General features: G+C 40.6%; 2 protein-coding genes and 2 long non-coding RNA genes across 38 annotated transcripts; 2 read left to right on the top strand and 2 right to left on the bottom strand.

Annotated features, from left to right (window-relative positions):
* Positions 1–428: 428 nt before the first annotated feature.
* LOC116926369 lies at positions 429–13,916 on the bottom strand. Of its 2 annotated transcripts, XR_006649739.1 has the most exons (19): positions 13,780–13,916; positions 13,308–13,560; positions 12,753–13,226; positions 12,558–12,695; positions 11,520–11,652; positions 11,224–11,450; positions 9,633–9,808; positions 9,383–9,569; positions 9,173–9,315; positions 9,050–9,118; positions 8,732–8,954; positions 8,246–8,594; positions 7,810–7,896; positions 7,424–7,728; positions 7,320–7,364; positions 7,100–7,257; positions 5,672–5,738; positions 5,492–5,590; positions 429–519 (listed from the first exon to the last, which is right to left on the bottom strand). It is a non-coding gene; the product is annotated as an uncharacterized LOC116926369 (long non-coding RNA). The 2 variants fall into 2 exon arrangements; XR_006649738.1 differs by having other exon boundaries at positions 9,173–9,569.
* On the top strand, positions 12,845–16,209 carry LOC116926310 (octopamine receptor beta-2R). The gene is given in 4 exon segments (XM_045176455.1): positions 12,845–13,211; positions 13,325–13,526; positions 13,641–14,544; positions 14,546–16,209. Coding segments are annotated over 4 exon segments (1,635 nt in total). The 3' UTR covers positions 14,708–16,209.
* On the bottom strand, positions 14,567–19,106 carry LOC123474744. The gene is made up of 3 exons (XR_006649740.1): positions 18,707–19,106; positions 17,425–17,636; positions 14,567–14,703 (listed from the first exon to the last, which is right to left on the bottom strand). It is a non-coding gene; the product is annotated as an uncharacterized LOC123474744 (long non-coding RNA).
* An 83-nt stretch (positions 19,107–19,189) lies between these two features.
* LOC116926364 lies at positions 19,190–26,047 on the top strand. Of its 34 annotated transcripts, XR_006649173.1 has the most exons (15): positions 19,194–19,345; positions 19,436–19,587; positions 19,708–19,983; positions 20,421–20,736; positions 20,868–20,912; positions 20,980–21,227; positions 21,892–22,087; positions 22,152–22,463; positions 22,790–23,065; positions 23,328–23,466; positions 23,549–23,726; positions 23,810–24,003; positions 24,084–24,202; positions 24,285–24,602; positions 25,132–25,318. XR_006649173.1 is itself a non-coding variant. In XM_032933233.2 (3 exons), the coding sequence occupies exons 1-3, from the start codon at positions 19,258–19,260 to the stop codon at positions 19,825–19,827; spliced, it is 360 nt and encodes a 119-aa protein (XP_032789124.2). In that variant the 5' UTR covers positions 19,190–19,257; the 3' UTR covers positions 19,828–19,984. The 34 variants fall into 34 exon arrangements, 1 of the variants encoding a protein (XP_032789124.2); XR_006649155.1 differs by having other exon boundaries at positions 20,421–20,574; positions 20,695–20,736; positions 23,810–24,602; XR_006649158.1 differs by having other exon boundaries at positions 20,421–20,574; positions 20,695–20,736; positions 20,811–20,912; positions 23,810–24,602.
* Positions 26,048–27,359: the final 1,312 nt, after the last annotated feature.

The raw sequence follows: 27,359 nt of genomic DNA, 5'->3' as shown, positions 1-27,359 counted from the left end.
ACACAGGGAAGAGCTTTTTTTAAAGGGACAAACAGAGGAATCAAAGTATTAAAGAGGGGCCAGACAATGAGTCCACCAGACGGACTTGTAGTGGGTTCAACCACAGTTTGTTATGGTTGCTGAATTCCTTATTTGTTTTACATTTGTTACGTTGTTGCAATAAGATTTTTTCGATGTCGTTTAGCTAAAAAAAAAAAAAAAATCCACGGCCTTTTTGAGAATACCAATGAAGAGCGTGAAGGGAGAAAAGGGGATCTATTAATATATGCGCGTATGGAAATACTCATCCGGTGACTATATATCCAATCGTAGTGTAGTAAAGCCTATATTACGATACCCCCCGTAATAATAATAATATACCGATTCTGATTTTCACACTCGCCTACCATTAATCAGAATCACATTATAAGAGGCTGTTGGGGCTTACCTTTTTTTTTTCATCCCAATTTTCTGTCTGCTATTATTTCAGGCAGCCAAATAAAGTAGAATTTCTATAGAAACCTAACGGCCAATCTCCTCCTGAAAAAAACAAAAAAAAAAAAAAAAACATCATCAAATTGGAATTTAATTGAAGAAAAAAACATCAACACACACACACACAAATACATGAAAAAGTAAAAGCGAAGAATAAAATCGAAATAAAGTTGTCTGTCCGCATGCGCAGCAGGACTTTCGTGATGAGACAAGTGCGTGCAAGTGTGTGAATGGTTACAAAGCTACCCAGCAGGGGCGATGGGGTGGCCTGGGGGCGGTGAGGTGGCGGAATCAAATACATGCTAGAAGGGTGGGATAGCGGCACGCACGTCCGCACCAGTGTACATATAGGCTACACACACCACTCGGCGTACAGACCAGATCAGGGTGAGGTACAGGACGAGCTATAGGACGCGACCGGGTCTCAGTCGTTGGCGGGATCTGCCGCTCAGTGGACACGAACATTTTTCATTCGCCCATCAGTTTTCTCTTTAAAAAAAAAAAAAAAAGAAAATTTTGTTTTGTTCTCCCTTCACCTTTTTTCCCCCCCTTACACGTTCCTTATGGAACCGAAGGATTCGGCTGTCGGTCAAGTCGATCGTTCAGCTTATTTGCATCGGTGTTGTGTCGTGACTATTGGCCAATCAACAGCGTCGATCAATTACAAAGTTTCCTTCGTCCGATTTGGACATACCGCCAAGTGGTTGTGAAAATTAGAAAAAAACGGACCGGCGTGGCAAACAGAAATAAACACAGCGTTTTTTTTTTCTTTCTAGTTTTTCGCACAGCTGTAGAGGAAGAGCTGCTCGATTTGGCGATGATATATTTATAGTGGGCGGAGAAACGAGAGCGTGATGTTAACGTGCAATTCTTGGCCACCGGTCTACTAGTCAAATTTCTCGGTTTGTGCGAATCATTCTGCTACCCCCCATAATTGCGGATGTGTTTATAGTGAATCGGACGACCGTGCAGCCGCAGCACTTGACACAAGTGTTTGGGGTAAGTCTGTTTTTGTTTGATTCGTTTACCGCTAGCAACGGTGTTAATTGAATTAATTCATTAACGCCGAGACGTTCCACAGCGTCCGCTGTTGTGTTTGTGAATTGCGGTTAGATTTTGTGCGGAAGACAAATAATTTTTTTTTAAATAATTGACGTGTTAGTCCAGTCTTTCGTTAAAGGAATGTCGGTACCGAATAATTATTCTGGCGATTTGAAACTATGATGGATGTTAAGACGGAATAACCGATAACAACAGGAGGACATGTCTGTTAAACTGAATTTCAATGTAACCTTGGCAAAGCGGATCGTTCGTTTGAGTTCATTATTCCGCCTGTTATTTGCATCCCCTCCGAGATAAGATAATTTGACTGGGATAGGAGAAAAATTTTATACTAAGCAATGAAGTAATGATAAAGAAAACGAACTAACGAATGTAAAGGTTCCAGTTTTTTCTTTTAATTCACGTACGCCCAGGCAAAAGTCACCGGTCTTTGCTTCCACATTTCGTGACTCTCCCCCTTTTTTTTCCCCCTTCTTCTTTTTTACAATAAAGGATGGAAGATTGGTTTCTGGTTGTTTCTTTTTTCTCTTCCCCGCCTGTCATCTCATCTCAATCTTTTGTTCCACTTTCGCTGATGTCTACTTTTCCAGTCAATTCATTAAATTCTTTACAATTTCTTTTTCGTTCTTACTTTCTATATCTTCCTGTCCGCTGTCGTCAACTTTGCAGACAAATCGAAAGACAGAAAAGAGAAAGAAAAAGAAAAATGAGATGGATGAAAATATTATTAGCCATCGGATTCGTATGTCTCGTTCGTCTCGTCGTCCTGGCAACAACAAGGGGTTGAAACATCGGCTATATATTTTGATTTAATTTAATTTTTTTTGTTTTTTCTTGTTTATTCTTACTTTTTGTTTCTGTACTATCTTTATCTGACACGAATCTTGTTCTATCACGGCTGCATCCGCACTTAGGAAATTAAATGAGGGTCGTACACATAAACGCAAGACGTCATTGACGGACGGCGGGCGCCTCCTTCAAAAACTACAGGGTCCGGCAAAAGGAAACGTTTGATTAGACTGTTGGACAGTGTTGTAAAAAATAGACATTTCCCTCAGCCTCATTTCTATGTGGCTGAGGAAGAAGTCGATTTCCCCCTTTTGTTGTTGTTGTTGTTATGATTCTATCAATTTGTTTTCACCAGCTGGCCACTGCGGTCGTCCGTGATAACAATGAACTACTTGACGGGTCGGACAGGAATCGTGACATTCAGGGAATTGGGTGGACACCCACAATGTAAACGAGCTGGAAAAAACCGGATGTTAAACTGGAAGTCGGGCGGGGAAAAAAAAAGTGCGTGGCGCTGTAAGTTATCACTCGGATGCCGTACGCAATAAAATTTGTGAAACGAGGGACGAACGGCGTGCGGTTCTCAACAATCGGGAGGATAAATGCAGAGCAATTTTTGTTTTCTTTCTTTCTTCTTTCATAACAAAGTGGCGAAAGAACAAGAAAACTTTGTAACGGCGACGGATGATTGAATTTGGCGCCAGATGACACAGGAAGCCGAAATTAGAAACGCGGAAATCATTTTATTTTTCGGTTAGCGATCAGCGGATGATTCACGTTATGCCTCCCTTCTCTATTTCCTTTTGTTTCCCATTGACAACGAAAAACGTGTTCCACAAAAAAAAAAAAACAAACGCGGAGGGATATAAAAAAAGGGGACGCTTTTGGCCGTGTCAACAATTGAAGTGCATTCCAACTAATGTCCAGCAGCCACCAGCAAACGAAAGAAACTTGGCATTCCAGATGATACCCTATTTTATGGCTGCTGTTGAATTACTTGGAACCGCGCATCTGATTTGATGCCCCTTCTAGTTTCAAGCGGGAAATTCGAAATGAAATAAAACGTGCCGAGCGATTCGTTTGACACGGTCAGTCCAACTCAAATTGTAACAATTCTTTTCAATCTTCCATTCATGTGAACATTAAACAGATTGGCTGCGCTGTTTTCATGGCATCCGTATGCCTTTCATTGCGTCTGGCTGGATTTGTTTAACTGTTTCGCAACCGATGGCTCTTTCCGCAGTCGACAAAAAACGTGCGGTGCCCGGCCGTAAATTTTGAACTGGACTTTTGGGCGCGCTTGTCGCCAACTCGGACCGAATTTTAAAGAGAAGAATGGCGAACTAGTCCTTGGCAAGAGGTCGCAATTTTTCGCTTGCCACACGCGCGCTTGTTGTCTCCGCATTTCTAATCAATTGTTTTCCTTCTTTTTTTATATTTTTTTTTTTCTGGATTGCGGCTGTTTTTTTGTTTTTTTAAATTCTTATTTCCGAGTACACTCGCAGCGACCTTCGAGCCAACCGGAATTGGTGAGCGATTGGGATGCCAAGAAAGTGAAAACCCAGCAATAAAAATAGAGCACCACTCGTTTAAATGCCGTTGTTGCCTAAAAGGAAAGATAATATTCCGGTTTTTCGATCAACAACAACAACAACAACAAAAAGATAGACAAAAGAAGCACAAGAAGTGATTGCTTTTGCGCTCAGATTCTATTACAGAATGTAATAAGTGAAAACCACGTTAAGAAAATGGAGGGGGAAATTTTATCGCATTCATTCAGAGGCCTCCGTACACGTAACTTCTTTGCCTTTGCTAGAGGCAGTGTCTCCCCCCCCCCCTCCTTTATGGTTTTCTGATTGATAAGTTTCGGCAACTTGCTCCCCCTTTTCTCTGTAGAAAGTTTATCGTCACTCCAGTCGTACATCTATATGCCGACAACTTTTCGTTTCCGCTTATCATAGACCAACTTTAAATAGACACTTCCATTGCTTAATACTTTTTGATCGGATTCTATCTATCCTACCTCCCCTTATCTTACGTCAAAATCCGTCACCGGATACTCACATATTCCATTACGCAATCTGAGCTTGGACTAAACGCACTTCACGTAACGTCTCGCTAAAACAAGAATCCTAAATTACAGATATGTCTGATTGAATGTTTGTACCTCCCAACAGTCAAAATGCTTCAATCTATCTATAGGCTTAGGCAAATGTTACATAAGCTGGATAAACATCTGTTTCTCCGCAGCCTCTAGTTGCAATTACGAATGTACGGAAAAGACAAAAAAGGGAAATGCGATGCGCATACATAGGGTGATTAGGCGATATGGTGATTGCACGGCAGTCTATAACATATCGATCTATGTTACATTACGTACAAAAGAGATATTCTTCTTAGCGTCCCCCTTTTTGTGTGTTGGACGTGTGTGTGTGTAACGGTGTTGTCGAGATTGGAAGAAATAGGGAGAAAAGTGTAAGAGGGATAACAACTGACGATCGATCACTGCCCGATCGTGCCGGATACAACATGAAAATAAAAAAAAAAAAGACGGGGCGAGTTTTCAAATAAGAGAACAAAAAAAGAGTAAAGAAGATATAGAGAAAGCCTGACTAGCTCATCAGATAATCGACTGGGATGTATTTATATATACTGCTACGTCATTGATGCCGAGGGGAAGAAGACCACAAAAAAAAGGGGGGGATTTCATATCTCTCAATCTCTGTCTTTTCTCGTTTCGTTCTTTTTGATTTTCACATTTTTGTTTTTTCTTGCCCACTTTTCCGAGTTGTTTGGAAAATAGACGCGCCTTCATACGTTAGTCCCACTCTACTCTGCGAGGGGTCTAAACATTCACTCTGATCGAATCATCTGGCCATGCTATCCTTGTATGTACCGGCCATATCACGACACGCGGGACCTTCCCTAACGTTTAATTCCTCCCCTCGCCCCCTAAACGACTCGCTTTTTGATATTACGATGTTCTTTTCGGCGACAGATTGTTAGAAACATCATTCGAGGAGACCAATTAGGGACGTATCAAGACATCGGCGAAAATGTAGACGACCCCGATGTAGACGTATAATAACTATAAATTAGGCGTGACTGCGCTGGGACGGCATGTGCAACGCTATGTGTAAAGTGAATTGAAGAGAGCGTGACTCACCGAGCTGAATTAGGTGCACAGTGTTGCGGGCTGTCTGTTTTCTTTCTGGCGAACGTCGTCTTCGTTTTACCGGCAATTCAAACACGTAACCGGATCAACCTGAAAATAGAACAAAGAATATTGCGGCTCATTTCAATCAAACACACATGACTCGAGATAAATTCACGAAATTGAACGAACCTTTATATTGATTTTCTCGGCCCTTTCCATTTCGTTCTTCCTCTACGTAGCGGGTTGTATAATAGAACTAGAAGGGGAAGAAGAAGAAAAAAAGAAATTATTGCTCAGAGGGTGAAATAAAAAAAAGGAGGAATAAATGATCTGCGGTGGAGGACGAAAGAACAAAGCGGATGGGGGTGATGCGCCGCCGATCATCATCAGCCTTTCGCTGTGGAGGACATCTCACACACAAAAGCCATAGGGTGGCAGAACGAAAATAATAAAAAAAAGAACGGCCGTGCTGGAGAGAAATATAGAAGCTCTGTGTCAAAACTGCAAACGTCGTCTGCTATCAGCGGGGCGCAGTCGGTTCTCATTTTGTTGCGTTCCGCACAAAAAAGAGGAGTGAATCAAGGGTGTGACCGAGCGGAATGCTGTCAGTTCCATCTCACAGTAGGCAAAAGAGCTTCAACATCGTCAAGCAGAGTCAGTCGACCAAACTAATTCAATCCAATCAAGTGATTGATTTCTCGAATCGCTTCGTTCAGAGAAGTAAAAAAAAAATCCAAAATTTCGGTGAAATGGAAGGGCTGCAAAGACGCAGCCTCACAAAACGAAAGGGGGGGGGGACAATTGGATTCAACTGTTTACAGTGGCATCTTTTGTGCTGACTAAAGAGTCGCTTGTTTTCGAAATGGAACCGACTAAATGTCGAGAAATGAAAAAGGAGGCAGCGACAGAGAGATCAATTTGCCGTCGGGTGGAATATGAAAACGATTCTGCGTAGAACTTAACAGCCGTGCAAAAAATTGTACGCAGCCAAATTTCGGTGTGAAACGCTATTATGCCGAATAAGAGACTTCTATTTTTAGAAAACGATGTAAAGCATGTCGCATTGTTTATCGCTTGACGAGCGTCTCTACCGCAATTGCACTGCTTCCCAAAACGAAATGAATAGGACAGGACAAAAGGATTTGCATACGCGACGGAATTGCTTAACTTTTGCGCGGGATTGACAGTCTTGAAAAATGCGGATCTTTGGGCTAGTCCTTAAAAATCGTTATGTCCTTTGATTCGAAATTGCGTCGACATGTCGTCCTGGACGGGCAAGAACGGAATTAGATCCATCTAAATTCAATCAACGAACTGAGACTTTCGCGCTATTAGGTAGTACGACAATCATCAGCGCGTGTAAAAAAATCAGCCCACGATGATGGACTGGTGGCCGTGTCGCACGCCTAATAGCCCGTTTCACGACGAGCTACAAGTCAGTTGATAACCGCGCCCACTAGGCGTGAGTTGTCGTAGGATATAAATAGGTTCTACGCCAACCGTTGCACATAATAACGGTTTTCACTGGACTAAATAATCGGTGTCTAACTCTTTTACAACGGATACCAACGTGACAATAACCGATCGACTCGTTTTCCTTTTGCCTTCCAGACTTACGTTTCTTAATTTTCTTTTTTCTTCCCCGCTTCCACACGCCGTGCATTTAGTTTTCCTTTTCGCCTTCGTGCCAATTATAGTTATAGCCGAATTTCGGTTGGCCCGCCTTTCACGCGATTCGCAGATCGGCGGCGGATCGCCCCAATGGGTGGAACATTCTAAAGTAAAACAATTGTTTATTTTTTATTAAATAAAATTAGATCCAGTGTGTTTGCCTTACAGCGATATACAAGTAAACACGAAGCTGGATCAACGGATATGGAGCCTGAAATGAGAAAAGAAATGTCTTAATTTCAGACGTCGTAAAAAACGTTACTGCGTTACCGTATCGTTATCACCGACGAGTTGAAAACACTTCTCTGCGAGTCGTTTTCCAGACGAAGTAAGACAAAGAGCTTCGACTCCGACGGTGCTAATGACGGGGCCGATCAATAACACGTAAAGATGTCTGGTTTCCAGTGACGGTTTCTTTTCTAACATTCAATTGCTTCTACTGCCGTTATGCGTTTCCATTATTCCTTGATGCTTGTCATCTGTTTGGACGGAACGTTTAACTTGCTTCAGCGATTCATTAGGCCCGTTTGAGGGCGCTGTCGGGATTAATCAATGAAGCTGGAAAATGTTGAACACTGCCGGGATGAAATGGCAATTAAACTCTATCACCAATATCAGTATTTACTATAAAAAAAGGCTTTTTTTTTTTTACTTACGTCAAAGTTGTTTTCTTTCATGTTGTCCGTGTATAATCAACTCGTATTCTGTTTACTTACGAGCAGATAATCAACGCGAACCAATAACTAAAAAAAAAAAAAAATGGAAAACATGAGGCAGCCATCAGATTTTATGTTGAACAAGTTAAGTGCAATATGACGTGACTGCAGTTGCCTAGTTAGACCCAGCCACTACCAAAGAAACAAAAGAAACCTTTCAGTGTTCGTTCTGCACGAACCTAAATAAAAATTCAATTTTGCCTTTAAATCTTCGGCGATTGATCTTTGGTTGTCTGCGAAGTATAGCAAACTAGGAGTGGGTTTTATTGGCCTGGCTTGCCTGTTTGGCGTTTTTTTTTTGTGCTGCCTAGTCGACTTCAAGTTATACTTAACCCTTTTTTTCTATTCAAGAAAATGCAAGAGTTTTTGAACGTACCCGTCCTGAAATGTGTGCCACAACAATGGCAAGTATGAGAGGGACACGATTCCCTTTTTGGCTCAGCACAATCACTTTGATATCAGAATACCAGCACACGCCGGTTGACGTGTGCAATTTCTCGGCGCTCCTCTTCGATGACATACGGTGGCAAAGAGTCTTACTGGGTAAACACGACTCGTACGCAATAGATGAGAAGTTGACGATACGATCAAGTCGTGCAAGTCAGCTACGCAAACAATGTGTAAGACGTGGAATCAGTGTGTGTGTGTGTATACATGAACACAGAAGACGGAGTGATTCAATTTCCAATGAAACTCTTCAAAGCATCAGTCCTACACAGCAGCTCCTAAATCATGAGAGATGAAAGAAAAAAATTTGAGAAAAATGTATAGTCCTCTTTCATTTTTCACATGTCCGCTGATGGGCATCGTGGAATTTGGGACAATATATTTTTTAATCGAAAAACATTTTTTTTTTTTTTACCTTGATTTTCTGTTCAGCTTTGCATTTTGTTGAATCTTTTTAGTGAATGAGTTGTCTTTTCTTGCATTGAAAGAAGGACATGAATAGAATTCAGGATTATCCCAACACGGTAATCGCCAGCGTACTGGAGCAGTTTACATCCATTTGCGTGAGTAGGTTATAGAAATACAATTCCTATGGCTATTATACGTCCATCTGCTTTACTTCTGATACCGCGGATCAGCTATCAAATAAAAAAATTAAAAAGAAAAAACCAAAAGGGATTTATCAGTTGAAATTTCTGCTGGAATAAGAAGATTGTGAACGGTTGCGAATTACGTGCAAGAGCGGATGAATAGTATGGATTCTAGGACATCCTGGCATTGACATCAAAAAGTGTTGTGCATCCTGCCGAATAGAAAGAAAAAGAAGATAAAGAATAAAAAAAAAAAAAAGGCAGACTGTAAAGAACGTAGGCTTTCTTGTCATCCGATCAGAGCGCAGTGAATTTTTTCTGATGCATACATTTATATCCCCGCAGCTATTTTCGTGTCTGCTGTAGATGCCCTTTCTCCTTGACGGTTGCTGCCTTTCTCGCTCTTTCTCTATATAGATATAAATACATATTTATATGACATAGTATATAGATTGGAAAGATGACAGTGAGCGAACAATGGCTGCCCTCCTAGTGGAATGCATCATCCACTTTTCGACACAAGAGTGTTGCAGCCAGTCTGGCAAACCACTACGTGGAGCTGTCCTTTTTCACTGCATCAAAATGTTTTTCTTTTTTCCTGCTTTAACCTGGCTCTTCCTCGCCACTTTATCGATGATGGATTAGATATAGGAATAGCTTAAACTAAAAAGAAAGAAAACAAGGTTTATCCATCAACACTTAGCGCCGTACATAGGAACATATTACCTCGAATAGAGTTTCTACGTGTCTGCATCGACTTAAAACGTAATGAAAACTACATATCTGTACAGTTTTTTTTCTTTTCTTTTGAAGTGATCCGTCTTCATTATCGTTGTCTCCTTCCGCTTTCTACCATCCGGGAAGTGCAGGAAGTAAGGCGTCTGCAGGGAGACATCCTCACACTAAAAAAAAAAGCAAGAAGAAGAGCGCATAGAATAATGAACAAGCCAAGCAAAAAGCTGAACTATACAGCAGCGATACAAAAATGAAAAAAAAGTACATCATCGAACTGCACCAGTAGGAGACGGGCACTGTACAAGAGAAGATAGAAAAGAATGATATAGAGAGAGAAAAATAAAAATAAAAAATAAAATCGAATGTCAACCGCCAACCAACAGTCCTGACGGATCGGTTTATATCTTCTTTTTATGTCTTTGGGTTTACCCCTTTTTTTTCCGTCACTAGCACAGCCACACATCTCCCCCCCTTTTTTTTGTTTAATAGATAGCTAACGCCAACACATTTAACCGGAATTGGTATAAGAAGGAAAGATCATCGCTCATCCTTACTTTTGTTGTTGCACGCCCACGGTCGGCGAGAAGGGACGGGGGGCGCCAACTCTCAAGAAACACGTCACAATAAGAAACATGACGTCGAAAATTGGTTCTTCCACCAACGTATCAGATTAGATAGTGCCAAGTGCATTAACTGCATTGACCTACATATTTTCTATTACACAAAATTCTCGATATGTTTTGTTTTTCTTTTCGCAACGCATCAAGTTGCGTGCCTTCGTCCTATATAGAAGAATATCGTTTGCATCTTCCATGTGTGATCTCTAACAGACATCTGGACGGACTCGCACGGCACCCCCTCTTTTGATTCTACAGTCTCCTTAAAAAAACAAACAAAAACACACATTATATTTACTAAATCAAACTTTTGGGCACATGTCCAGCAGGGTCATCTAGCGTTATGTTTCCCATCCGAGCATCAAGCAGCTCTCTTTATATATAAATACCCACACTAGGGCGGTCTAGGATCGTGAGACAGCAGGCAGGCATTCACTAGATGCAAAGGGCACGCACGCAGTGAATGTTATAGAAAAAAAAAAAAAATCAGCCGATCCATCACCCCCCTACCGGACGTAATTGTATCGGGTGACATTTAAGGGCACGAAAAGAGAAATGAAAAGAACGCCAGAAGTTTAAAAAGACATTACGTACAATGGTAATTAATATACGCCGCTATCATTCGTTTAATGTTTAGAGAACGACCCGTTGTTCCCGTTTTGTTTTGTTACACATCATAAGTGAGTTGCGTACTAGATCGTTTCGTGATTCTGGTCGTCAAGACAACGCGAAGCTATAAATAGAGCCGCTGGCGTATGACAAGTGATTTCTTGTCGATAATAATCGACCGCTCTCTCGTGCAGGATTGATGGGCACACCGGCAAAACCCGCAAACAGCACGTAACACAATCAACTGGAAATGCTGTTGGCTTGTATACAGTATAAATATATATATATAGGATAGAAATCGAATGTAGGACAAGCCCATCAACCATCTACAGTACTGAATACAAGAATTAACTCACATCATTTGGGCGCGTCTCCATCCGATTTTGGCCATCGCCTCAGGGATGCGGGACGCTTCTTCCGTTTTGACGCAGCACCGTCCATTTTTTTTCCGCTTCTTATTGATGTGGTCGATCGATAATTCTCTCCTCTTGGTCACTGCTTCATCTCTTTTCGGACGCTGCAGAGTCACCGCGTACAGTTTCAATACTACTCTCTAACCCGGCCGTCCTTGACGATGGAACATCTAGCATAAATAGAACGAATTAACGTGCCATTTTGTACACAACACACTCCGTGCGTTCATATTAAATACCAAGCACGGAAGAGATGAGCAATGATTGAATACAGCGAGATGAAACAGTGCGGTCCTTCCGAGAAGTTTGCGCACGGATTTGCGAGATCGGGTTACAATAGCCGCTAACAAAGTAGGTGAAGTACTTTGGATCCTAGCGATATGAGAAGAAAAAAAAAGGAGAAAAGTTTAGTGCGTGCCGTTCGTATCCCATGTGCGTGTGCAGCACGCGTTCAAAAATGGCCCCACCCACGGCGATAAAATCGCAGCTGCCGCGCTTCTTTTTCCCGCTTCGAGATTACCAATCAATAAAGGGAGGTGAGGTAACATACAAAATAGCCCATTGATAGAAAAAACAGTTTTTTTTTTAAGAATGGGTAGCTTTATATCATCGCTTTCCGTCACCATAAGTCACCGATCTGTAGGCAATGTATCGATCTTTCTATTTCTCCGAATTCAGTAGCATTTGAAGCTCGAACGGTTACGTCCATAATTCAGTTGGCGACAAGCAATACGGCTAATCTTGTTGGGGATTTTTCTAAAAAATATTAACTGCACGGTATTTAACGATTGCAACTACTACTATAACTCGCACATCTCGTGAGGCATTCACAAATAATGTTCTGTTGAAAACCTTCCAGTTTTTCCAGTCCTTTATAATCAAATACATCCCCCAGTATTATTTCCTAATGTGCCTATTATTTCTTCATGTCTTGAAACAATCTTTCGTACTTGGTCAATACGATACTTGTGTACAACTTGATTAGCTCCAAACGTGCACGCTAGCCAGCCATCACCGAATTGAAAAGAAAATCGAACCGCGAAAGACTTAATGCTCATGTCGATTATACGAGAGAGAGATAACCGTAAGGTCGTGAGTATCGAACACGAGCACGTGTCAGTTTGAACCCCGCAATGCAAATACGATTCCCCGTTCAACGACACAACTTTTCGAGTATTCCCGACCGACATGTAATAATCAAGATAACAATACTCGATAGAGAGCTAAAGGACTATCGCAGTCGTTGTTTCGATTGGATAAAAGAAAACTTGGATTACCGTGGGGCGCAGTTTTCCTCTTCCTGTACATTTACAACGCACCGGAAGGAAATCGATGCCGAGTGCGTCAAAAGTTTTCCACCATCATTTGAGAGCTTTGTGGAACTCGAATCGTGTGCGCCTCATTCTTCCGCAGATCTGAAAGAAACAAGATAGTAAATAAATGAACAAGAAACTCGATTCTATTTTACGTACCGAATGTTTGTATCGATCGGTCGGGGGCTTTAATTTTCTATTTGCTTTCCCCAATGTTTTAAAGGTCTCCTGGCCATAGTAGCGGGCTGGGGATGGCCATGGACGTTAACACGGAATCGTTAATAGACAACGGCTCGTTGCTCTTCGACGCTACCGGTTACTCGATAATGGAGACGGAGCTGGGCAGTGGTCTGAGCGAAGACGCTGAAGCCGCCGTCGATTGGTTCTTGACGCTGACATTGGTGGTCAAGACTTTCCTGATGGGTCTCATCATCGCCGCCTCCATTTTCGGCAACCTGCTCGTCATCATTAGCGTGGCCCGCTTCCGCAAATTGCGCATCATCACCAACTATTTTGTTGTGTCGCTGGCCATGGCCGACATCCTGGTCGCATTGGTCGCTATGGGCTTTAACGCCAGCGTCATCATCTTCGGTCAATGGATATTTAGCTACGCCATGTGTAAGTCCAGCTGTCCTAGATAACCGTGTAAAACACGACCGCGTCGTGATTAGAGTAATAACCCTGGCGAAAGCAATCGGATCTGATCGGATTTACCTGCATTTGCTCTATAGGTGATATCTGGAACAGCTTCGACGTCTATTGCTGCACCGTCTCCATTTTGCACCTGTGCTGCATCAGTGTCGATCGCTATTACGCCATCTCGCAGCCTCTCATGTACCCAATGAAAATCACGCGCAAAAAAGTGGCCGTCATGCTGGCCAACATCTGGACTTGGCCTGCCCTTATCTCCTTTTTCCCCATATTCCTCGGATGGTAAGCTGAGCTTCAAAAACATAAAAGCCTGGATCTGAAATCAAAACAAATAAATAACTAAAAATAAAAACCAAAAATAATTAATTAAAAATCGTTTTTAATTGGGGTGAAAAGGTACACGACGGATGAGCACCAATTGTACCGCGAAAAAAATCCGCACAGTTGCCGCTTTGTCGTCAACAAAGTCTACGCTCTCATCTCGTCGAGTATCTCATTCTGGATCCCGTGCACCATTATGCTCTACACTTATTACCGCATCTATGAGATGGCCTCCAGGCAGGAGAAGATGTTGCTCAAAAACGCCGATGCGGCTCTGTTGTTCCGCCAGCAGAACCAGCGCAGGAGCGCTGAAATGGAACAGCATCAAATCCACCACATTCAGCAACAAAATCAGGATGGCGCCAGCATTACGACAGCCGTAGGTGCAGCCATTAACGGACCCAACAGTGGAATCCTTCCGGCTATCCAAGTGACCAAACCGGACGTTCTGCTCGAAGTGAACGGCAAAGCGCAGCAGCAGCAGCAGAACGGAACACCAATCTCTTCGTCTCCGCCGCCTCCACCGCCGGAAAATAAGCGCATCAGCGCTGGTGATCGCAGCGCTTTGCTGGACAGTGCATCGGACGCGAATCGCTACCAGTGTCGTGACGAGACGTGTAGCAACACGCCGACAATAAGCAAAGACAGTAAACACTTGCAAAAAATCCGCCGTGAGCACAAAGCCGCCCGGACGTTGGGTATCATCATGGGCGCCTTTGTCTTGTGCTGGTTACCGTTTTTCATCTGGTACCTGAGCGTCACGCTGTGCGGCGACATGTGCTACTGTCCCGACATCGTCGTCGAGGTCCTCTTCTGGATCGGTTACTTCAATTCGACTCTCAATCCGCTGATCTACGCCTATTTCAACAAAGACTTCCGGGAAGCCTTCCGCAACACTTTGGTGTGCGTCTTTTGCACGCGGTGCCAGGATCCGCGCGAGCAGCAACGCGACCAACTGGCCGCCCTCGGTTTCCACCAGCCAGCAGCAGCAGCACGGCAAGAATAATTTAGGCCGTTTGAGCGTAGCGTCAGCCGAGAATCAAACGAGTAGGACGATCAGGCATTCCAGTGGCGATACCATCGCCGGCATTGAGAGGATCGATCACAAGCGGCTCAGTGGGGTCGCCGTCCAGAATCTCTAAGGAAAAATGAATAAAAATGAAATAAAGACTGGATGAAACACAAATTTCGTTGTTAAATCGAATGATCAATGTGCAGACTGAATAACGAGATTGCATTTTATTTTATTTTTTTGTTCCCCGTTAGAGTGAAAAGACAAAATCCAATTGAATTCACAAGGAAGCAAGGCGCAGAGAGATTTCCGCCTCTTGTTTCGATTTTACATTTCGTGTAATAGGAAAAAATAATTTAACTTTTGGTCATCCATTTCGTTGTGGATTGGACATCATTCCCACTTGTCTTCGACCCTCGACAATTGTTGGTACTAAATTACAGGGACCCCAAACGACGTGTACATACTGCAGTATTACAGGGTGAAAGACAACATTTCCTAAATATCGATCCGGTTTTTCCTAATCTTTTTTTTTTTTTTGAGATCATTTAAGGAAATGACAGGCAAACCCTTCACCTACCACACCCTCAAAGAATTATGGTGTTATAATCACATAATCTTTTTCCATTTTTTTTTGTACATATAAAACAATAAAATAAAATCGAAGAGAAAAAAAATGGGGAAAGATACGCGCTTATATTTCTCGACATATGACGATATATTTTCAAATAAAATGGATATTATACCCACCGGTATTATGACGTGTGTTAGGCATCAAAGCCCTGCTCTGTTGTGCATTTGGAATCGTAATTTTTTAAAAATAATTTTAGTAATAATAAAAAAATTAATACGGCAAAGATCCGCTCGACCTCTCAAGTGTGTGATTGCGGAAAAATGGGGAAAAAGGAAGCCGTCAGAAACGTCACAATGATTTATCCCCTTTTTTCCTTCGGATTTTTTCAGTTTTTTTTTTTTTTAAATCAAAAGTTCAAATGTTTTTCTATTTATTACCGAAAAAAGAAAAAAGAAAAAAAACTTAACGGCAATGCATCCGACTTTAATTGAAATTAGCGCCAAGTGTAATTTGATAGCACATCCCCCCCTCCTAGTCAATTCCTTTATAAGTTTACACACACACATACCAAAATGTTCAGAAAAATCACGTCGCTGCGCGCCATTGTTTCCCGTTAATTCGATTGTTCGCCATTTTGCTATTTGATCCTTGTATAAGCTCTCGTCAGTCTCGCAAACACACAAGCGATTTAAAAAATAAAAAATGTTTATGGTACTCCTCCAATGTTTTTGTGATTGCATCACCATCGTTGCTTGATATGACATGTACGACTTCTCTTTCTATTTCACCCGCATCCCCCCCCCCTCCATCATGATGAAAAAAATGAAACGTCTCGCTGCGCAAAACCCGAAAAATTAGAGACACTGGGCGAGTTTTTTTTTTTTTTTTTTGCCTACACATTATATGGGGAATTTATAAAAACACCTCTTTGTACATGATTCCGTTCTGTTTCTATATATGGTGTATGTGTACATATATATACAAGTTACGTCTATACTATGACACGGATTAAATTTAATCAAATAAAAGAAAAAAAAACAATAAAATTCTACAAACTACCGACAGTCTTTCTTTGGAAATCCAATCTGCGGCTACGTGACTGCGCAGAGTTTCAATTTTAATGGCAAGAAAAAGTGTATAAAGCCATTAAACGAGTAAGGATGTACGGGGGGGGGAGGAGTTTTCTAGCAATGGCTGACAGACAACAAAAGCAAAGACGGATGCCATTGAAGAATGAACTTACATGGTCCCTTCGGATACACCCGTTGTAACGTGTAACATTAGTTTCTGTGAGAAAGATATAGAGAAACCACCTCCCCTCCCCACAAAAAAAAAAAGTAGAAAACCAGTGGCGCACTGCGGAAAGCTATTTATGAGAGTCAGCTGCCATAACTAATGATATTCGCTGCCGGTTAAGATGTGGCGACAAATCCGTGCAGATATCACTATCCAGCACACAAGGGAGGGTGAACTACACTTGATTTATATCTGCATGGTTTTATAAATAGAGATGTCCTGGAATACAGCTGTCATCGATTCAATCAATTCAAAAGACGCTTACTCCTTTTCCGGTATTTCTAATAACAATCAATCGGCTAACGAGGTGACGACAAGTTCGAGTTTCATCATTTTTCATTTGTCCTAAGCCACTGACAGATTGACAAACTTTAAACCTAATTTCTCTGGAATAAAACCCATGGCCGAGTTTCCTCGTTTTGCATAAAACGTTTACTGCCAGGACGACTTCCTATACCAAGGACTAACTCATACAAGGATAACTTTACAGAGTAAAACTCAAAACCAAATGGTACAGGGAATACACACTACCATCCCATCGCTGCCAACTCGACACGAAAGCATATCTGTTAAGCTATTAGGTACACGAATAAATGTGTAAATGACTTTTGGCTACGGATTGAGGACGCCCCTCAATCACCCGGATTTTATAAAGAGCTAAATGTTAACAACGATAAGATAATTGCAATAATGTTGAGCTCCTTTTTTCAAAGCTGTGGCTTAACTGCCACGACTAAAATTGGGGGTCCACAAAAAACACAACATGAAATCAGCATAATCTTATTGGTGAAGAATGAGAAGAAAATAATAACGTTACTTGCTATGGTATGAGTGTCTCAAATGCTATCCCCCTCCCCCCCTTTCCCCATACTCGAGCAATTTTTCCCTGTGTTTCCCTATAGATCAAATATGACATAGCAACGAGCTGGATTACACGCATCTGCGGAGGAGAAATGAGAAAAAATGGAAATGCCGACCTTGTAACGATGATGTTGAATTGGAGTCGCCGATTATCGTAGCAGTCGTATACTTTGCGTTGCACTAGATGTCTGAAGTGGAACCAATCGTCTCACTGGGTAGATTCAAATATGTTTCCTTGTTTTTCCGTCCGCCAAGAACTCCGTCGACGATTACTTCCAATCAGTCAAGGGATCCTTTTCAAAATCCTTTCATCAGACAGTTGATATTCCTAGAAAAAAAAAGAGAAATCAATAATTGGTATGCAAACAGGACAGGAAAACGAGACATGGAAGAGCTCTTCTACTTTCAAAATAAAAATAAATCTATCAAAATGGAATGGCTAGTCAAGTTCAACGAGTTCAAAAAGAGCCAGTTTACAATGCAATAGCAACAACCTGGCAACGATTGTTTTGCTACCCTTAACAATATTTTCAAACGGATTGGAAGCATCGTCCAGCTAAAAAAAAAAAACTTGTTTTCTTGGGTGAGTCTGCATGATTGATTGGGGATAACGAAACTTACATATGCTCGAAGTAAAATTTGTGTTCACGGTAGAGAAAACATGGTGTTTGATTTCGGGTGGACGAACGCTACACTTAAATTTTGCTACACATCGTTTTAATCGAAGGCCAAGAGTAAGATCAATAAATTGTAGAATAACAATCCATAATTAAGAGAAGTGTGCTCGAATAACTATTAATCAAAACAGCGTTTTAAAAAACAGAAATTGTAGTTGGATTTTTAACGCACGAGATAAGGAGTTTGGTAGATTCGTAACGAGTGGATCATTCGTGGCAAATTCTACGGCTATATACTGTCTACAAGGGAAGGACCTCTCTACTCCTCTATCTACCACGATGTAAATCTAACACAAAGGTGGCAACCTAGTGTTGTCTAGCACTTGCAGAGTTCTTCCACTTCAGTTGCCATGCACTCGGTAGTTACTTCATTGACATGATAGCTCAACAGCTACTTAATATAACACCAACCTACCGTGTTCTATAGAAAATAATCAAACAATTTGATTACCTTCTAGAATTTCAGCAAAAATAAGAATAGTATTGCTAATTTGACTGACTAATCTTGGATGGCAAAATATGTTTCCTTCCAAATAAAATATTCGGTCGATGTCGTTGACGCATTTTGTCCATGTTAGAACCAAAAGATTGTTTCAAAATGCGAGTTTTAAAACAGGTGAATCTGGGTGGAAAGTCACGTTTTCATTTATCTGTATCTAAAATATGCCAGCGACACTATACAATGATTGGCCTGAAAGTACAAACTTACAAAAATAATTACCATTTAGACGGTGTCGTAAGTTGGGAGTTCCTTGGAGCACAACTATGCAACGAATGAGACTTAAAATGGAAAAATGAGCTGGACAAACAGGCTGAATGCTCAGTAAACCAATGACAATTGAGGAAATTTTTCGATTGCTAATGAATATTTAAATTTAAAATAGCCTTGAGTTTCAGGAACGATTTGCTCCTACACACTCTTTGATTCCCGCCCATTGCCACGTCGCCACATGGTAAAAATGAGTGAGACTGTCCGGATGCCAATTGCCAGCCGATGTCTTTGGAGCTATTACGACCTTTACAAAGTTTCACAATTTCTTTTACATTGTAGTCGTTAATTATTTCGCCGAGATGATAGTAAATCAATAAAAATGATTAAAAAAATAAAAAGCATGTAGTGTTCTTTTGTTAAAAATGAAAAATAATTTGAGCTGATCTAGTATTTAATGAAAATATGGCCTCATTATTGGCTTAGGGCGACTGAAAAGCCTTTAGTAACAAAGCTTTCCCCGAGGGCAGTTCGTTTTCTTGTTCAGACTTGAGAAGTCTGAGATGGTTGACAAAATTGGTTGTCCTTTCAAGCAAAACAGCTGTCGCCAGCTGCACGCATTACATTCGTCGAAAAAGTCAATTAGCGTAGGTAAGCATAAAAATGCTTTTGGTGCAAATATTAAAACGAAAGTCAATATTTTGTTTTCTATGATTTGTGTCTTTAAAAATCCTTGCTTAGGAAGGTTTGAAGGACAACCGTTTCGTCAACATCCCCATACATCTCCCTCAGAACACGTGGGGATTAAAAGAAATGGCGGCGATTCTCACCCATTCTCCAGAAGACCAAGGAGTTGCAGTCGAAAAGGCATTTTGTGTGTTAAACTGAATTCGGTAAATATCTTGCACTAAATATTGCGAAAGGATTCTTGTCGAATTTATTTATGAAAAATCCACTAGAGTAGAATTAGAGAAGCAAAAATTTACTTTCTTATTAAATTATTCTTCTTGAAGCAAAATGGCGCCATTGCGTCAAAGAGATTCTCATCTCCCCTACTGCTGAAGGAGGCAAAAACTTGCCGATCTCCTATTCCCGTTCATGTTTCAAGCACAATCTTGTCATCCAAAATCTGAAAAACAGCTTACGTAGCATTCGTTTTCATTGAACCTGATACACTTCCTCGGAAATGCAGCTAGGAGGACACACTTGATTTGCTCGAGTATTCATCGAAAAATTCTCCGCAGTGAAATGAATTGATCAATAAAACTCTCAGGGAGTTTCAATATCCGGTATGATTCCTTTACCAGTTTTTTTTTTTTGCAGTTTTCGTTTGATGACAAACCGCCATCAAATATCAACTCAGATATTACGCAGCAGAAAACTTCGCTTAATAACTAACCTGGTAGTATTTGGGCATGCAAATCTTGCTTACGACTGCAGATGCTTCGGCATAGGCTCAATCTATCCATTGTGGAATCCAACCGTATGTGATTTTGTTGTCCCATCTTCTGCTCTGTCGTAGCACCTGCGGTCGTAGGAAAGATTTGTATTCCCAAATACTACCTGGTTAAATAAGCGAAGTTTTAAGTAGTTTCTTAGTTGCTCAATATTTTCGTTAAATATTAGACCAGCTCAACGTGTTTTCTTTTTTTACAAAAATGTTTATTTATCGTTTTTATCGGTGGCCTGTCATCTTGACAACAAACCAAACGACTACAATCTAAAGAAAATCGTTAAACATTGCCATGGCTTTAAAGAAGTCGGGTGGGAGGGTGGCATACGCCCAGTCTCTTACTAATTTTTACCATGTGGCGACGTTGCAATGGGCGGGAATCAAGAGTAACTCGGTGCAAATTGCTCCCTACCTTACAAAACTCGAGGTAGCTTTTTATTTAAATATTCATGAGCAAATCGAAAACTTTTTCAATCGTTATTGAATATTGAGTATTCAACCTTTTTGTCCAGCTGTTATTCCATTTCACATCTCATTGTTTGCATAGTTGTGCTACCAGGAACTCCCTACTTACGACACCGACTAACTGGTAAGTATTTTTTGCAAGCTGTTACTTTCAGGCCTTCCATTAAGTAGTGTCGCTAGCAAATTTTATATACCAAGAAATAGAAACGTTGCTTTCCACCTCGACTTTCATGATTTAAAACCTGTCATTTTCAGACAATCTTTTGGTCCCAAGAAGGGAAATATTCTTCAGTTAAGTTTGTAATACTATTCTTATTTTTGATGAATTCTAGATTGTGATCAGATAATGTTTGATTCCTTTCTAAAGAAAACAATAGGCTGCTGTTTTGTTGACCAGTTGCTGGGCTGTCATGTCAATGAAATAACCAACAAGTGCATGGCAACTGAAGTGGAAGAACTCTGCAAGTGCTAGACAACACTTTAGGCTGCTACCTTTGTCTGAGGCTTACAACATGGAAAATGGCAGACTAGTGGTCCCGTCCCCTGTCACAAGAATAGCCGTACAATAAGCCACGAACGGTGAACTCGTCATGAATGCAGCAAGCTCTTCATCTCGTGAGTTAAAAATCCAACCACAATTCCTGTTTTTAAAAACAATGTTTTGATTGCTAGTTATTTAAGCACAATTATCTCTTAAATCTGGTTGTACTCCATAATTTATTTATCTTAGCCTCGATACTTCGATTAAAACTATGTGAAGCGAAATGTAAGCATAACATTCATCCATCCGAAATCAAACATCAGGTTTTCTTACCGTGAAAAAATTTTTAGCATCGAGCATACGTAAGTTTTGTTAGCCCTATTCAATCATGCTGATTTACCTAAGAAGAAAGACTGTTTCAAACTTTGATTTTTTCCTTTTTTGTATCTCCACCTAGGTCTAAATCTTTTATACGAAAAGAACTCTTTGAAGTATTTCTTTTTTAAAACAACTTGAGATGTGACCATCCTTTCTAATTGTTCTTTTTATCAGGGAGAAGTAAAGTTAGTTTTCCGTCGTTTAAGAGAAAGGGAGCTGAGTTTTGATTTTACATAAGAATCGTGTCTAGCTGTCTGCGGAATTGTTGAAAGCAAGGAAACTGATTTGCTTGCTGTTTTTTTCTTTTTATCCTACTAGACGATGGATATAAAGGCAGGCTATTTCCGGCTGAGTGCTCTTATATTTACCCATTCCGTCAACCCCTCAAGTTAATTCCATCTTCTTCTACATGTATTGCAGGAACGATAAAAGAAAAGAGCTTCAGTCCAAATCAGCCGTGAGTGCATAGTGGTTTCGCGGTTTATGGTACTATCATTAAATCAATAGAGCCCGAAATGCTGAGGGAAAAACTCTTTTCAAATCTTTATACATTGGAGCAACGCTGGTGATTACGTCAAAACGAGGGAGAAAGAGATCTAAAGAAAACATAAAAAAGGTTTGTTGTTGGTTGTGTAATCGGCCGTTTCGACTCGTTTAACTCGTCGTATTTTATTTTTTAGGCTTAGGCTGTGTCCTGTGATGTGTGAAAGAATAATCATCGTTATTACTATATTATTTACAGATGACAGTAGTTTTCGGTGAAGGGAATATTTCATTAGATATTCAGGAAGGCGATGAATCTGTAAGGGTGTAGGGGGACGTCACCGCTTGTTGTCACTACAAAGTAGATTGCTGTGCAGGAATAAATTGTGATTTTGAAGAGACTCGTGAAAATTCCTTGTGCTTCAAGAGGACGACATCACTTTGATTCCATTTTGATCGTCCCCCCCTTCCCCCAAAAAAATTAAGGCTTGGGACGCATCGTATGACAAGTGAGTAACGGTCTCAAGTGAAAAATCAATGTGGCCTTCTTTCATTTAAAAAAGAATATGACGGAAAATGTCGATATTGAAAAGGGATAAACTGACGGAAAACACAGGAATCGCAGCTGACAAAGAAAGTTGAGCCGCTGCTGAGAAACAGTCGATATCTACTACGTGAAATCAAATCAAACATGGGAGGAGATACATATATATATATGGCCTCCGCATGCTCATCTGAATATTCAATATTTGTGCATAGCTCTCTTTTCTCAGCTTGTACAGCCTATATATAGAGAATCAGTTCCCGGATTTGCTTTGTTTTTTCTCTGATGTAGATCGAAAAGGAAGGAAAGGCGCCTGGTGATATGGTGGAGTTACGAAGACGAAGGATTGGCTATATATTCTACGCCTTTATACACATTGACGTAAGAAGAGATCGCGGGATTTCTTTTCTTTTCTTTCTTGATTTCTGGAAATCACCGGAATGCTGTGCAAACAAACCAGGCGGAAATGTATACAGAAGCAAGTCGGCAGGCCTGTTTAATATCAATACTTCCGAAACGTAAAGCAAAGACAGCAGCGTAAACGAATGGCAGTTACGCAACAAAATGGTAAAGACTTTTTTTAATTTTAATTTTTCGTTTAGAAAAACAGAGTTCAATAACTACATTACGTGATAGTTGTTTTTTTACGTATCCCTAAAACTGATTAAATATCATGGATTCATGTTGCCCACGTAAAGAATTACCTATGAGTAACGTTTTAACACATTCATGATTGAATCATTCGATACAAATAATTGCATCTTGATGAATGATTCAATCACAGCATCGAAATAAGATACTCCCAAGGTGAAATCTACTCATGTCCTAGGATTTTTGGTTCGTGTAATCTTTTACAAAGTTCATCCGCACCCCGTGACTCTGCTTCAGGCGTCTAACATGCGCGGCCTTCAACACGACCATAATGAACCTGGGGGATCTCCAAGAGCATCAGTTTACCCAAACTTTTGGTTTGTTTTGTCTATTTTGAAATAACAAAACCGGATGCTGGTTTAGCATTTGCTACAGCTGTGGCTGCTTCAACCTTTTCAGGTACGACGTTTGGCTAAGCAGTTTGTTGCCCAGCTGGGGCGTGAATCAACTGTTTCCCTATTGACGGATTAACCGTGTAACCCTCCATTGGTTTTTGTTTGTACCTGCAATCAGATGACGGGAAAACTAATGGCGGTGTAACATCCTCGGCTGGGTTACGTGCCTTACGCTAATGGAGGTAATTCTACTGGTGTCTTGTCCTTAACAGTTTCTGTTGCACGTTCCTGCTGCTTGACCTGAATCGTTCACCTTGTCCGACAGATTTTCTGGAGTCTTTCGCGTCTCGCGTTCATAGGCCGATGGTTTTTCGTCTGCTGCAGCCGCCCCTTTGGTTTCATTGGTCACGGGCAGTGGTGTAAGGTCATCCGTTCCGCATCCGACGTCTCTTCCCTTAGCCTTTACAAGTTGAGGAAGATCATCCGTGTCGCATCCGACATCTCGCTTAGTAATTTGAGGTTTGTGTTTAGCTAGTTCGGCGGATTCCCGCACTTGAATTCTGCATCTTTCGCAACCAAAAGTAAATCTTTATCATCAGCGGTCATCTTCATTTGCGATTCAGAAGCGATCAAAAGACTTTGATGTTATTCCATTTTCGCAATCGTTTCCATCGCATTCTCAAGTGCCAACTTCAAAGTTTTCATTTCGGATTGAATGGTTTGCAAGTCTTTGATCAATTTCTCTTTTCCTTGTCGGGTTGTAGGCTAACAGAAACAATGTCCTCCTTCATTTGTTCCAGAACATGATTTACCGTCCATTTTGAGTGCTCTGAGACAACGTCCTGTGACGAGATATGTTCTTGAATGCTTTCTATTTTTGGGAGAGAAACCTCACCAACAACCCTCATCGTTCGTTAACTCAAGTTTTCTCAACCATTTTCGTTTTTAATTCATTTAAAATCAAAGTTTCAACAAACCTTTCAAAATATTTCTTTTTTTTTTTGTGAAAAAAAATTTGTATTCTGATTTTGCGACCGTCACTCCGCTTGCCACTCGTCTTTTGTTTGCGAATAACAAATACCTGATTGTCCATTGCACCGTGGGCTTCTTACATATAGGTAAGCTGTCCATGGGAAGATCCCGAATAACTCGTCATAATTAATTGTTTTTAATGGCGTAGTATATCTGTGAAATTCATCCGATTCTTAGAAGATTTCTTTCGTGTAACCCAACATTTTCAAGTCTCCAACTAAGAACAAAATGTCACCCTTCCTCTTTGCATATTTTTCTGTGTGGTAATTTGAGCTGCATACCTGGAAAAAGCTTAAAACTTTTCCCTCGGAACAAATGGTTAGCACTTTGTGGTTGGGCAAAGGGCCATGTTCTTTCAAGTTTTTCTGACCATTCCTTTATTTATTTTTTATTATTTTTTGCTAAAGAGGAAGAGGGGTGAAAGTGGCGGCCATCATGGAATTTTTCTTACCCAACCTTCTCTACCCATACAACTATTCCTTCCAAATGCTCCACTTTCTATTGCAAATCGTTACAAACATTAAAAAGAAAAAAGAGATAGCATTACAACAACAACAAAAAAAGTGCTTGCGTTTATGTCAACTAGTGTAATGTTTACTTTTCTGTCCATTCTAGACTTTCCAAGTGTTTGGACGAGGCATCAACGTACAGCATTTGATTGCTGCCATTTTGCTCCCGACGTCAAAGAAACGTCCCTGAAGCCAGATGTCTATTATTGTTATTTTCTACCTTTTGTTGCCTCATTTGTCACTGTTAAATGATCCAAATCAGCTTGCCAAAAGAATAAAATCCAATCAAGGGATACACTCAAGTGCCAACAGGAAACCTGCATATGGGTATCCCGTTACGTAAGAGCTCGTGTCTGATGTCACAACAGCAAAAGGCTACCGAGAAAAGAGAATCACGTTCCCTCTATATAGAGAAAGATACATAATATGTGGGCTAGCTCGAATGATAATTCCCGTCGTGTGCCTCCTCCCGAATCCTTTATAATATTATATCAAGCGAGCGTCTGTTCTATGTGTTTGTGATGACGGTATCACGTTCGGTATTGCTCTGTAGACTCATTTTGCGTTTTTTTCTTCTTTTCTTTAGATATCCAGTTCGTGTGCGGCAGTTAGACATAATACAAAAACTGGACCATCATTCACTATAAAAAAAAAAGAAAGACAAGAAGCTGTAGAAAAGAAAATGGCACATAAGGGAAACTAAGTAAAAGAAAAAAACAACGCTGCCCATGGGAAATCTGCATCACAGAGTTGTACATATATATTGGCTATAATGCTATACTTGGATACGTCGTGGGAGTATTGGGTGCGTCAATATATATATAACTATGCTTATATAAATATGATATCTAAACAGCATCTCACGTGACACGGTTGAATAGCAGCAATTTCAGTCGGTTGTTGAGCTGCACTCGGATCTATTTGGAGATATTGTCTATTATGTAAAATTATTAACTAAAAGAATATTTGCATTTTCAGTTGTCATCCACTGTTGAGAAACGATATACAGATCTCAAAATATCTTTCTGCACAAACAGGCGGACAAAAGTGTTGCCCAGGTGATTTAATGGCTGAGTGGTTGCAGAGAAGACAGATGTTACACCGCATTTGTCGGGTAGATAACCAAACGAATGGGACACAGATAAATTTGAATGAAATAACCATAACAGGTAAAATGGAAACTATACTGGGTACACAAGTGACGTGAAAAACAACATAGATCGTAGTTTCGCGTATACGAAAACTGTTTGCAGAGGTCTAGACAGTTTCTAAATTTTCTATGGTACTATGCCGAATTGAATAAAGAACTTCCTGATCGGTTCACCGACATGAAACGGGGGGAAAAAACGTCATTCCGGGAACTGTCAGGCACAGCGTCTCAACTCCATTTCCTGGGAATGAAATGAATAAATCGTGTCGATAAGAAAATAGGTTTGAATTGCATAAGGTAAGTTGATCTGCATCCTCAAAAGTGATAATAAAGTTTAGTTCTGTTGACATAGTAACAAGAAATGCGTGAATAATTTTGCTGCTGATGTTGGCCAATATGTTTGAAAGAAGAATTGTGTGCGAGGGACCAACAGTTTTCGGTGTAGGTACGGGTTGATGTGGGATCGTATTGTTCGGATCAATATCCATCTGTACACACGTACACAAAAGTAAGAACCTCTACGCTTAGATTGTTGGTTGGCGACAACGTCGTGTCAGCAGCTGACATAAACATGTTTCCACAGTTGTGGTTTACGATGTTCTGTGAATGCTTTACATAAACTATGAAATGGTACCTATATAGAAAGACCTATTTCTGAGTTGTCATATACAGTAAGCAATTTATCTTTTTAATTTTTACATTATGCAGAACTTCTTGCGGTCACCCAACTTTAGGAAATCCTCGTTACGCATAGCGTCTAAAAATCTTGGATAACTTTTCTGGCATTGAAAACTTTCCCTCGAGGGAAGTATTTCAAACATGAAATTTAATAAGTTATTAACTGCCATGTGAACGAACCGTTTTTTTTTTTCAAGAATATTTTTAATATTAGATTGATTTTTTTTTTTTTCATGGCTGCAGTAGACGCGAACATGTATAGTCTTCTTCAAACTCCATACTTGCACATCCGCCATTGGCTGCCTTCATTAATAACGAAGAACGCGCTTTATGCACATAAGATGACAACTTCAAAGACACATCAAAAGACTCAACTTTCGGTCGAAATACCCCCCCAACCAACGAATACACCCACGTGCGTGATGCATCACCGTTATTATTTCAAATATCTCTTTGCTATCCTGGATATGATGGTGTACTGCGATACATTCTCCTACAAAAGAGGG

This window comes from Daphnia magna, linkage group LG7, assembly GCF_020631705.1.
Source record: "Daphnia magna isolate NIES linkage group LG7, ASM2063170v1.1, whole genome shotgun sequence".
Taxonomy (NCBI): Eukaryota; Metazoa; Arthropoda; class Branchiopoda; order Diplostraca; family Daphniidae; genus Daphnia; species Daphnia magna.
This window is presented reverse-complemented; position numbering and strand designations above follow the sequence as displayed.